A 13,545-nucleotide genomic window follows, 5' to 3' on the forward strand; every position below is an offset into this window, starting at 1 on the left:
TTTAAAGATGAACAATGATCTTACATTGTAAACGTGTATTAAAACCCTGCGAAGAAACACACTCATAAATGTAACATAAATTAGGGACAAAATAAATCCATCGTAAGCATATTTATACGTTTGCCCTAAATTTCAGGAAGATCGGATAGTCTTGTAAACTAATATGTAGATATTCGGCACGTGGAGAAGAAAGTAGACTTACTTTAAATTGTAAATGTGTGTGCTGGCTCTTTGCCACTTATACAAAACTTCCTGACTTTATGGGAGTTATTTAAAAAAAGTGATCTTATCACCATAGCGACCACTGGAATGGTACAGTCAGGACCGAAAACATCTATTGTTCTCCAGTTGAAATGTAGACCATAACAGTTCATAATCTTACCTTGGATGTTTGTATTGACAGCTATTATTTGCTCAGAGTTATGTCCAGTGACATAAGCAGCCCTTGGAGGTAAAAGATGCATTCTTCACGTGATAAAAATCCAGACCCATTCTACAAGCCACCCACATCTACACAGAAGACAAGTGCTGAAATTATAAATGAAGCCCGCCTTGCCCTGAGGATCTTGAAAACTCAAAGACCGTTTACACCAAGGGAAGACCAAAGGAAACTATTTGGACCCACATCCTCAAGGACAACAGATAGCAGGCCACCATCCTCATTTAGGTAATGCTAGAGCCCAGCCAATCATTAGAATTCACCATGTGTTCATCAACGCAAATAAATGTTTTAGCTTTAGGACTGGGTTTATGTGGAAACACCCTTATTCTTCTATGCATAACTCATAAAAGAACACATTATACTTACCAGGGTGAATTAAGCATTGGCATCTCATTTGTTTTTTTTGTGTGTATTTTTTTTATTGTTTCTTGTTGTATAACTAGTGAAGATTATATGTTATTTTTAGTATAAGTATAGATTTCTATAACTGGTGTCCTCTGTACCACATCTAATCCATCACTGGTTGATTGGAAAATTGATTGGTATTAAATTATCTTATAACTGCTAAACATTTTTAAAGCCAACATGATTGATGTAAAGTTGTGTCTGAGGGACAGGCATGCCTAACAGCTTTAGGGTAGAGATGGAAAAATGCAGTGCGTTTGAGTGCCCTGCAAGGGTATACATCATACTCAAGGGCTTACAAGATACTTGAATATTTTTCTGTTAGAAAGACTTATTAACAAAAAAATGGAGAAAATATTTAACATTCTGTAACTGTTAGACTGGTACAATTTAATTGGTAAGATTTTCTTTACATTTTAAAAAGACATAGGTAATGGAGTTTTCATTTGGCCTGAACTCTTTCTTATTGAGGAATATTTCATTTGTCTTCCATGACATGGTATATAGAGTTTCATTATGTTCTCTGTTTCTCACACATACCACAAATCACTTTCTTTTTATCCAATTACATCTCACTTGTTGTTAAGATGCTCCTTCAATTCACTATTTATTATGAAGGGTTATCCCTAGCTCCAGCTAGAAGGACTGAACTAGCCCTGCCTAGTACCTAGTCAAATGGGTGAGGAGACATTGATGAACTATGCAAATGGGCAGTAGCGCAGAAATTGTGTTTTCTAGGATCAGTGAACCAATGCCTATTTTTAATCACTAGATATTTTCTTTGGGAATCAGTTTTAAATCAGTGGGAACACCTGCCCCTACCTTATCGTCTCCATTTGTGTTCTCATGCATTAAGGGTGGATATTTTTATAGTCAGATCTCTATCATCCTGCTCTTGTATATGCGTGTCTTATACATTTTTAATAATCAGATGTGTATAATTTTCTTGTTTATATGCACACAGGCTATAATTATTATTATGTATTCCATTATATAGTGTCATCATTGTTAGCAGTGCTGTACAGTTCACAAACAGGGCATAACACATTGCAACAACTTGGGCTTGCAGAAACAAACGTTTACAATGTAGAAGGTGATGAGGGTATATTCCACAATGGGAAAACATTGTATACAGCGATAGTTTTATTTTTAATATAATTGTGAATACCATGTGTGAATTTTTTTTTCTTGCATGTATGATAGCGAGGCCATTCAGCTTTGCTGCTGAGGACTCGCCAAGAGAATCTGTCTCACCTTCAATAATGAACAACAGGATCATTGGCATCTCATTTCTTCTTGTCACTATCGAGCGTACTTATCTGAAGTACTTCCAAAGGAGAAACCAATTTATTTGAAATATTAACTTACTGACTGCATAGGTTTTAGACGTATATTGTTAAAACAATATCGGACAAAATCATTTGCATCAAGGACATTATTAAATAAATCCGCTCATGTATCATTTGCAAATAAATGTCCTTCTATATGAGGTCAAATAAATGCGAGACACATTATTTATCCATCTCCTGCTTGACATGTGTATGATCTTTTTACCTTGTCACTCTCCATAGATCAATTTATAGCAGTGTGTGCCTTCATTCATTTAATTTACATGATGAAGACAACGTAAAACCTTGATGATATTTTAGGGAGACATTTTTTGTCTGCTTTATGAGTTAGTTCTTTTTGTGATAATTTTACCTGTTTACATAAACATGAACTTGGTTCATTTCTGCACTTCAACATTTTTTACTAAAATAAATATAATTTATTTTTTACTACAATAATATCTACCAGACTGTAGGATACAGATGAACTGTATTCCATACATACAAATTTAAAACATTTTTATAGACAGGTACCAATTTAGAAGGGACAATTTGCTGCCTCTGCCAGCCTCACTAAAGAAGAATGCATATTCAATTACTTTAGGCGTATTTTAATATGTATTCTTTAAGACCAGAAAGACCCTCCTCGTCTGTGATCCATCACTACTCTCCACAGATTGGCTGCTTAAAGCAGCCAATCGGTGGCAGGAAAGTGCTCTCTTGAAATCAGTGGGAGCTCTTTCCGCACAAGCACATGGGGGTCTCGGTAGACCCCTGGCCCTGCCTGGAGAGTTTGCCAAGCCATTACTAGCGGTAAATATGGTATGGCAAATAGTTGAGTGTGGAAAAAGGGGCAGATGCATATGAGGGATTCCACAAAATCCCCCATGCATTTGCAAGGGGACACCACAAAAAATTTAAAGGGACTTCTCAGCCATTATAGGTACTAAAGTGCATATTATGGGTGGAGTGTACTTTTAAGGCAAACCTGTCTTAGAATAAATTACATGTAAACATGTGTTCCAATACCCCTGCTACCCAACCGCACAGAACCGTGAGAATTTACCTGACCTCTAGTCGTAGAAGAACCAATGGCAGATGCATGTATTCGTAAATGAAACCGTTTTGGACTCCTGTGTAATAATGGTACAAATGGGGAGAATGAGGACAGCTTATGAATACTATACCTTAGGGAATATTTTTACACATGATATACTAACAACATACATTTTAACACATTTGCTATAGAAGTGTTATTAAAACACTGCACTCTGTCTAGGGAGACAAGCTCGTAACACATTTCCTACAAATCGCTAACGCGCTAAAGCCTTATACACTAGACATCACTAACTCTCTACATTCACACTCCACACTCTGCAGGGGTTAACACTAAAGCTTTCATATACTGTATATACTGGCAGGACAGTCATGCATGCATATAAACCGACAGGTAAAAGTCATTTGGCCCATCTAGTCTTCCAGTATGTGCATATTCATCAGTCTTTTGCATACCCTCACTCACCTTCCCACTTCTATTCCCACTCCAATTGGTGGTGATCGATATTGGCTTCTCTAGAACAGGCCTCATTACACTCAGGTACACACTTACTTTCCTAATTTGCTGATGAAAAGTGAGGATTAAAAGGTAACAAATAATTAAATGTTTTCATTTTTTAACATGTTGCATTCAGTAATAGATCTGCCCAAGTTAAGCAGGGGTATAATGTAGCCCTCTGCAGCCCCTGGGTGGTCCCAAGACGTCTAAAAAAAAAAAAAAGGAGGTCCTTTGAGGTTGCAATATTCTCATAAGCTTTCCGAAAGGTTCAAAAACTTATATATGTTTTTTTTCTCTGTTTTTGCCCAATAAAAGCTATGATCTTCAACTAAGGACCCAATTTTCTCTTGGGCTAATACAGCTGTAACCAGTTTTTGTTTCTGTTTACTTAATTGTATGTACCCTTTTGTTTAAAGGCCACTTTGTTTTCCTATTTTTGGACTATTGCATAAACTCATTGATATATTCCCTGCAAAATATTTTGTAGCATACTACTGTAAATGGTACTTCGTTACCACTGTAGGCTGCGTTTTTTTATTTTACTTAATATGCTTTTGGTTGGAATTTGTGTATTATTTCACTTGTAACAATTGCGGAATTCCTGATTTCTATGATGAACTAAAGTCTTTGTTTTTAAGAAAAATCGTGAGGTGTGCCATTTAGAAAATTTTCTTTAGGTTTTCAACAGGGGAACAAGAATTTGTGCATTGTTAACAGGAGAGTACTTGGAAATTATTAAACGTAGAGAAGGAGGCATGACGGGAGAAAAATATAACGGGGAGAGGAAAGCATGTATGCTTGTGTTTCTAGAAGTCAAAAATATCTGTATGATTGACTTATTGGTGAAGCCCAGTGGGTCATCAATGCTAGCCTCATCTCTAAGGCACAGCCCAAAACTTGTTGGGCATTGATGACTTAGTCTTGTCTCTTCTGCTTTCCTAGTTAAAATACGTTGTTTTTCTTGCTTCTGTGTTTGTGAAGGATTTGGAGAAGTAGCTGTACCAACGCTTGGTACACACAGTTGACAATGATTATTGAGTCCTGGTACTTTATAAAACAGTGGCATGACAGATTATCAAAGTAGGTCTTTGGTTATCTTCAGTGCTGTCATTGGTCTTACATCTCTGTTTTTTGGAAGTAGCGGCGGACAGCTTCAAGGGAATATCTGTGATGGATCATGGAAAATATAGCACAATTTGTAGGATTTGCCCCAGCAAAACCTTCGGTGGAGTTATATCTGGATTCAGTTATTGTATTATCTAAGACATGACAGTTCTTCTTTCAACCTAATCTACGTATTTCTTCCTCTTCTCATCAGATGTGGATTTATGTGTTGAACTGTAGGGGTTTGGAATGGAGAAAGCGCTTGTTATAAGTGACTTTGCTTACTGTCTAGCAGCTCTAGCATTTCCTCTGTTATCCGAATTTACAAGTGAAAAAACAAATCCAAATAGAACAAGATCTTATGTTTTTATTCTGCTGTTGTCTGTTCATCACAAAAAAAGAAAAATAGAAAAAAATGCTCGCTAAGGGAAAATGAAACCATCTTTTAGATCTGTTATTATTTTTGAAGAACATATGGTTTCAGTTTAGTGATTTCTGGATTACTAAAACACCCACATGGCCTTGTTTTCAATGTGAGATAGTTGGCCATGTTTTATTTAAAACGCACAGGCTTCCCAAAAAAGAAAACAATGCATGATTTCAAGTCAAATTTTTTAAAAAAAACAATATCCCGTTTAGGTTCAGTGTTCTCTAATATATAGATAGATAGTTAGATACCTTACTATTACTTTCCAGAATTGCTTTATTTCATATAGGTTTCACTCTATTTTACTAATGTGTTTTACTCTTTACAGTCTTCACTCTTCCAGCTTTGAATGTTCTGACTCGAGACCAGTATCAAGTACACGGCTGAGCCCTCTACCACATGTGAGTAGTAGTATTTTTATTCTAATTTGTCCATATTCGTTGCATACCACTTCAGAGCTGCATGTATAAGATGTATATCACAGGCCCACTTAAAGCCACTCCGGGGCATGTACTCGCCCACAATTTAAAGAAGATCCTCTCAGCCCTCAATATTGTATTGGTGAGGACCAAGATACTAAAGGAGAAGTCAGCTTGATTGCATCTTGTGTACCTTTACTCTTTAGGAGCCAGTTTCATCCAGCTATAGGTTTGTAGGTCCATGGTAGGGACCTCCTATTTAATGTACACAAATCCTGCACCCTGTTTTTTAATGGCTGCATTGTTCCTCGCCTACAGCAACGTGCTGATTGCATCTTTTGGAGGTATATAATTATAAATATAATGTTTAGAATATACATGCAGATATTGGTAGCCAGATTTACTTCAGGTGTTATATTGTGATCTTACCGATGCTGATTTTTATTACCATTGCGGACACTGAAAACAAAACAACTAATCCTTATAATCTTTTATCCAGGATTAAAACTATTTTTAAAATGTAAAAAAAAAAAATTCTTTCTGTTTTTCTTGTTGTTTACAGAAGCCAAAGTTGCCTTTACCCTCAACAATTAATGATGATTCTACAGTATCAACTCCTACACCCCCTTCACATCCAACACTCGTTAGGAGGACCAACCTAACCCGTGCACGCTTGTTCAGAGCAGTGTCCCATGGGAGCCTGATGTGTGACGCAGAAATTCATACAGAAGAGGGTAAGCCTGAATTACTGGAACTAATAAATGCTGTACTGTACGCTCAGTCCATATTGTGTTAAAAGCAGGTATTATCTTTGGCTAACTACACTGGAAGTTAGCATTTAGTATATAGGAACTGTAGACTTTATTCTTAGAGTAGAGTAGAGTCAACATAATACTAATAAGATTTTTACTTATTACAGGAAGAAATCTGCAAGCTTCAGGTGACACAAGCCTTCCTTTGAAAGCTGAGTCAGGACACTTTGCCACTTCCTTGCCTCTTAACAACAAACATCTACAAACCCACAATGCTGAAATTAAGCCACAGACACAAGGCACAGATCCAGGGATGCCACACACTCCCAGTAACAAGAATGGACGGTTTGTACCCACTAAGTTAATTTTAGAATCATAAAATTAACTACATATTTAGAAAATAATAACACAGGCTTTATGTTCTGGTTGTGCTAGTCTTTTGCTGCCTGTGTGTTTATTAAAGATAGATAGATAGATAGATAGATAGATAGATAGAGCAACTTTCCACACAATTCCAGAGTGAATATTTAATATCCATGTGCATCTTTCTGCCAACAAACACAATAATCAGAAAAAGGAGTCACCAGGAGATTTTCTGGAAAATAAAATGAAATATAAATTAATTGCAAACAGTGTTATTCTTCTATGCATTTCAGTTGCATAAAATGTACTTTTGTGATCACTGTACATATAAGTGGATTGGCTGACATAAGAACTAGCAAGCATCAGGAAAAAAGAAATGCAGCCAACATAAAACTTTTACAGATTGTACACAAACTGTACATCTATAAAAGTTGGTCAAATTCTAATTTGAAACTATTTTTTTTACTTAATAAAAAGATAAACATATAGATGGATACTTAAGAAAAATTGATAGTTTTTACCCAGTTTGATTAAACAAACCCCCATCCTAATTAAATTAATTTAAGAAATTAATATAACAGCTTTTTTACTTAAAGACTGACCTCTAGTGGTGAAGAGCAGGTTGGGATTTTTTGCTTTTTATTAAACCAAATCTGATGCATGAAGCATCTGTTTTCTCAATCAAATATGTGTATTTTAAAGAGCAACATATCAGTCATGTTGTAGAACGTACATTGGGGTATATTCACTAAAGAGAGTGCTTGCAGGAGAATTGTGCTTTTGCCTTTCTTCTTTAACTAGGGCCAATACTAGCAAACTTGTCCAACTAGAAGATGAGACCTGGTATTTTCTAACGTGTCATTTAATGTATAAATAGACTTTGAAGAACATTATTTTACTATACATTATACAGGACCAGTCAAACTCTTTCTGCAGCAGAAGCTCATTAGGGTTGGACCTTCATAATGTATAATAAAGTCGAAGGAGCTGAAACACAACTCTGCTGCAAACTCTTCTGTCAACGTTCCATAACAGGGGCCTAACTAGAAACCACAGCTGGTCAACAGCTGGTCTGTGCCCCAAAACAACTTGTCTGTGCCTTCTTTGCCCCTTGCTCTGCCTTCCAACATACACTCTGGCACACATATGTAAACATGCTTGCACAAATTACACACACTTACTCATACTCACTAACATACATGTACACATTCATTCTAACACACACTCCATCTCGCCCCACTTACACATACATGCTCACACACAAACACCTTTACATCTGTGCTCACACACACACACACACACACACACAAGTCCACATCCATGTTCACACACACACAAGTCCACATCCATGTTCACAAACACATAATTACACATCTATGCTCTCTCTCTCACACACACACTTGTTCGCACACACACAATTACACATGCATGCTCGCACACACATAAGTACACATGCATGCTCGCACACACAAGTACACATCCATGCTTACACACGCAATTAGACACCCATGATTAAACACACAAGTACACATCCATGCTCAGATTCATACATACAAACTGTATGGGCACCCTCGGTTTCACCACGGGGTCCGGTGACATATCATGACCCGATACGCTCCTATCTCCCCGTGCCGATTCAAAATAGTTTAGAAAGGGCCCTTCCGACCTGGAGCGATGCAGTCCAGGTCAGAAGGGCCCTTTCTAAACTATTTTCAATTGGTATGAGTAGACAACAACTGTAGTTACGCCAGTGGACCCTATATAAGGGTGATGAACTTGAGAAGCATCTATTGATAATAATTTATGATCATGCATTTGCTTTCGGTATTCAGAGAACAGACTAAAATATTTCATATATGTACTAGGTGTATGTATATATGGTAGTTATATACATGAACTGTATATATATATGTATATATATATAACACTGTATTAATTGCTTTCCATTTCTTTTCTTCAAAGTGTTTCTAGCGGGGGGAGGAGCACATCATCGCCCTGCGCCAGCAACACTGAGCTGGCCTTACTAGGAAATAAAACAGGTACATTGTTAGATATTGTATATATTATGCATATGGTTTTTACCAACATGGCTCTTTTAGATCTAAGCAAGCAATTCCTTTATTACTGTGTTTGCCTTTACCACTTCTGATGGAAAGCTGTTCCATTTATCCACCACCCTCTCAGTAAAATGTCCTGATGCAGAACATGAGAAAACTGTACCCAGGATCATATCAGAAAATACCCATCAAGGAAGGTCATGGATATTGTGTCCATCGCTTATCGGCACTAGTACCGTTTTTCAGTACAGGAGTGAATTGGGATTTCTATCTCTAGCGCTTAGTCGGCATGGTTTCATTTCAATGTTATCCTTTAAAATAAGGAAAGGAAATAGGCTTTTGGTGGATGTGGATTTACCATTGTAATTTTTTTTTTCTTAAAAACAAGCTCAGTGGGCTATTGTTTTCATATATAAAATATTATTAGAGCTGACATTTTGGTTATTTAACAGTGGAATAATGAATAATAAAATGAAGGCTGTACATTTTGCACATGCATTAGGCAGCAATACCCTTTTAAAAAAGAGTTTAATCAACTGGAAGTTTAAACAATATAGCCCTGTAGAATAGGGTGCAATATTTACCCACTAAAAGATATTACAGCCAGCAAAAAACACCCTCCTACAAGCATCCTTCAATAACTTGTTTTGTAGTAAAGCTAATTAGAGATGAAACATTGAAATAAGCCAAAAAAACCCAAAATACCGCAGGTCTCTTGTGCACAGATCTCTGTGGAAAAGCATCTCGGTGTGGTTGCTTTGTGGGGAATATAGATGGTGCCCACAACAACAGTGTAACCCTTCGCTGTATTGTATTGCACGGTACAGTACCGTTGATCCTTTGGCAGGATATCTTACTTTAAGCTGGTTTTACGAGTACCAGCATAAAAATAGTTGCATCGTGCATTATATATTTAATATGTATTTAAATGTATTTATCTTCCACAAATAAAATATTAAAATATATATAGCTCTAACCTTTTACTCATTTAACATAGTGTTTCTTGCCTATATGAACTGATATATTAGGTTAAGTGGGCCCTGCTTGCAAGCTTACACACTAGATACTTGATATTTTAATGTTTGTCCTATAAACTACATTTTAGTTTAGAAATAAAAACGCATTACTTACAAAAGTATTCAACCCATCTGCTTTGGAAGAATGAAAGAAATTGCCCCATTCTGGACATATTTACCTAACCATTGGTCTTCATGTGTGTTAAAGTTACTGTTGGATTTCTGAATAAAAAGAATACTGTTGAAGGATCATTGGTGAGGTTGTGGATCAGAGCTACAGAGTTCAATGGCTGGGAGCATAGTTAATGGTGCACTAGTCAACCATATGAAGAGCATTGCTGGCAGCTCACATGTTACAGTGTGAGTACAAGTACATCTTCACTGTATGAATGCCTGATCGCTGACACATGCTAGAAGTGCAAAGGAGAAGCATAGAGACCCAGGAGGGTCTGTCCAGACCGTTCTGGCATATCTGATCCCTCTCCCTGCTGGCTGATCACACAAGTTGTTGTATGGCTAGGAGCATAAGATAGAAAACCTGAAATATATATATATAGATAACAAATAAGTAATATAAATAATAATTAGAATGACCATTGAGATGTCATCATGGCATTACTAAAAGAGGAAATAGTTAACAAAAAAATACAATTATAAAAAAAAAGTGCTCCAGTACTTTGTAGCTTTACCATTCTAAGCTCTATATTGTAATGGTGAGGATGACATTACATGTACAGAAATGCAGGGATTACTTGTCGGTGATGGTGACACTGGCTTTGAAGGATTTACTAGTGACAGACAAAAAAGCAGTTCATACTAGTTTCATCAAGTTCCTTTTTACAACAACACAGTTTTAAAGGTATACTCCAGCCATCATATGCACTTGAAAGCATATGATAGCTGATTTCATGTAGCCCCCCTTGCAAATTCCCCAATGAGATTCTGCAGACTCCCCCATGTGTCCCCCTCCCCTACATAACTTTGAATGGATGTGTTTGGCTGCCTTCTCACCCGTGGCATACTCACTATCAATCAGTTCCAACATTGGCTCTTGAACTGACAATTCTATGGGCTCCTGACAAGACCCCCATGCGCTTTTGCAAAGAAAAGACAATGATATACTCAAAATTGCCTTGTAAACAGGTTGAGTATTTAGTGAAAACATTAAAAGAGAGATTTATTTTGTTTTTTTTATACTAAGTGAACTTGTTATTTTGGGGATTTTACCCTGTGATGTAAATTCTTGACCTTTTGATGCTTATGAAATGTCCATTTCCGATAAGACACTAGATTGTAAACTTGCATGCTTTACTTAATGTATTGATTCGTATGAGCTGCTGGAAGCCATGTGTTAATTGATGGCAAACTATAAATATAAGATAATATTAATAATAATTATTATAATAAAGACACACGTGTTAAACAAATAAACCTTAGCAGATATGTCTTTGTATTCTATTCTGTGCATTTAATAAACCTCTTTACGTTTCTGTGGTGAAGTAGTGTCACATGACAATTAAACATTCCCTAAAAATGTATAAATCAGGTAAAAGTATACATGATTAAAGAATAATGTTTAGGGAGTACTATTTCTGCGTTTAGTTACATTTCACAGTGTAGGTGGAACAGTACCTAAATGTTATTTTTCAATATGAGACAAACAACCCCCCTCCCCTCTTTTTTGTATACCCTTTGCCAACTATGAAGAGGTGACATTAATGATCACCAGCGTAAACCATAAAATAATGAAACAAATTATTATATTACTTTCAATGCCTTTAAAAACAGTTATTGCATTCAAATGGGGAATCTCAACTTGTTATCAAACAGTTTCAAAGTTTAAAAAAAATACTTTGATAAGACTTTATAACTTTGCTCTGGTGAGGCCCGTATTATACGTATTTGCTTTATTACGTGTTTTTTTTTGCGGACGGTGTTGTGAGCATGGATCCAGGCAATATCTATGTGTCAGTGTGTGTGGGTGAGGCTTTATGCTGCTGCGATGTTGCTAAGGCTTCTGAACCTTCCTGCTAAAAACAGTAGCCAATCACTAGGTAGTGTAACTTTTTTTTGTGACCAGTCTAAGAAATAATTGTAAGTACACCACTGAGACCGCAATATCTCCGGCAAGCTGCTTTGCTTATTTGTTTTAAATTTCCTGTTCTTTATCTGCAAACCAAGATGATGAATGCGAAAAAAGCAAAACCCCAAAATATGTGTCTTGTGAATATTCACATGATCAAAAAAAGAGAACCAGAAACAGCACAGGAAAATCTTTTTTTTATATATATATATATATATATATATATATACACTAATGGAAAATATAAAAAAAGTCCTCTTATTAATTGCATAACATCTGTATTAAATGATAACTATCACATAATGTTTTTACATATAATTTAGTAATTCTCTTGAACGATTGAAACAGCAGAGCCTTCTTCTTCATCTATACCAGCCGACGGTGGTAGGTGCTTCCAAGCTAGGGCAGAGATTCTTGTAAATATGTAGTTTGTGAAAAAGCAACTCGAAAAAGCCAGTCCTTAACACATATATTTAATATTCATAATGAGATGTTTGCTTACCTGTGTTATACAACTTCAATCGGAATATTGCATTATTATTTTAATTGACCCCCTTCTTGTCCAACATCAGTGCTTGACCTAACAAATGCTCTACTGGATGAATGGGCACACATTTCCACAAAAACACTCCATTTTAAATTAGAGAACACACATTAAACATTGTATATATCTGGGACACTTGTCTGTATTTACTGGTTATGTCAATTAAACCTGATCATTCATAGGTTGGAAGCTGCAATATTTCTAAACAGGGACGTAACTAGAAACCACAGGACCCCGACGAGAAAAGTGCTCTGGGGCCCCCCAACTTTACCAAGCAGCAACTCCCACAGTGCCACCTTTGCCCCAAGCAGCTTATTAGTGCCACTCTAGCTGCCAACATCCCTGCATGTGCCATGTTTGCCCCCAGTCCCCAAACAGCTGCTCTGTGCCATCATTGCCCTCAAACAGCTTGTATTTACCATCATTGTCACCCCAAGCAGCTTGTATGCGCCTTCTTTTGCCCCCCTCCAGCATACATTTTGGCACATATATGTAAACATACTTACACAAACTTACACATGCTAACACACATATACATGCTTACACTTATACTCACTAACACACTCCCTGTTACATCACTCATGCTAACACACTACTTACACAGACATGCTTACACATACATGCTCGTACACATACAAATTCATGCTCACACACTTATACATGCACATTAATGTTCACACACCTATACATGGACATCCATACTCATACACCAATACATAAACATCCATGCTTACACACACTTATACATAGACATCCATACTCACACACTTATACAGCCACATCCATGCTCACACCCCTTTACCTCTCGGGTCACGTAAAAGTCCAGTTCAGAAGAGACCTTTCTGAACAATTTTGAACTGGCATGAGGAGACAGGAACAAGTAGTCACAAGGGTTGCCCGAGCCCTGTAGAGAGAAACGGACCCTTCACAGTTGCAACCCCTGTATGTTACATCAGTTGCACTTGCTTGTAAACTCTAGAAAAACAGTATACAGATAACACTTGGAAGTAAATGAGAATGTTTACATCATTTGAGAGATGTGTTGTTTAT

General features: G+C 36.7%; 1 protein-coding gene across 1 annotated transcript in view; it reads left to right on the top strand.

The window, feature by feature from the left end:
- The first annotated feature begins 458 nt into the window (after positions 1 to 458).
- Positions 459 to 13,545, top strand: part of LOC149284610 (armadillo repeat-containing protein 2-like) — a 37,999-nt gene continuing 24,912 nt past the window's right edge. The window contains exons 1-3 of the mRNA XM_089496461.1: positions 459 to 667; positions 5,590 to 5,662; positions 6,243 to 6,414. Coding sequence (XP_089352587.1) covers positions 459 to 667; positions 5,590 to 5,662; positions 6,243 to 6,414 — 454 coding nt within the window. The remainder of the gene's footprint in view (positions 668 to 5,589; positions 5,663 to 6,242; positions 6,415 to 13,545) is intronic.

The sequence above is a fragment of the Sceloporus occidentalis genome, unplaced genomic scaffold, assembly GCF_023333645.1.
Source record: "Sceloporus occidentalis isolate IW3139 unplaced genomic scaffold, rSceOcc1.0.p SCAF_90, whole genome shotgun sequence".
Lineage (NCBI taxonomy): Eukaryota > Metazoa > Chordata > Lepidosauria > Squamata > Phrynosomatidae > Sceloporus > Sceloporus occidentalis.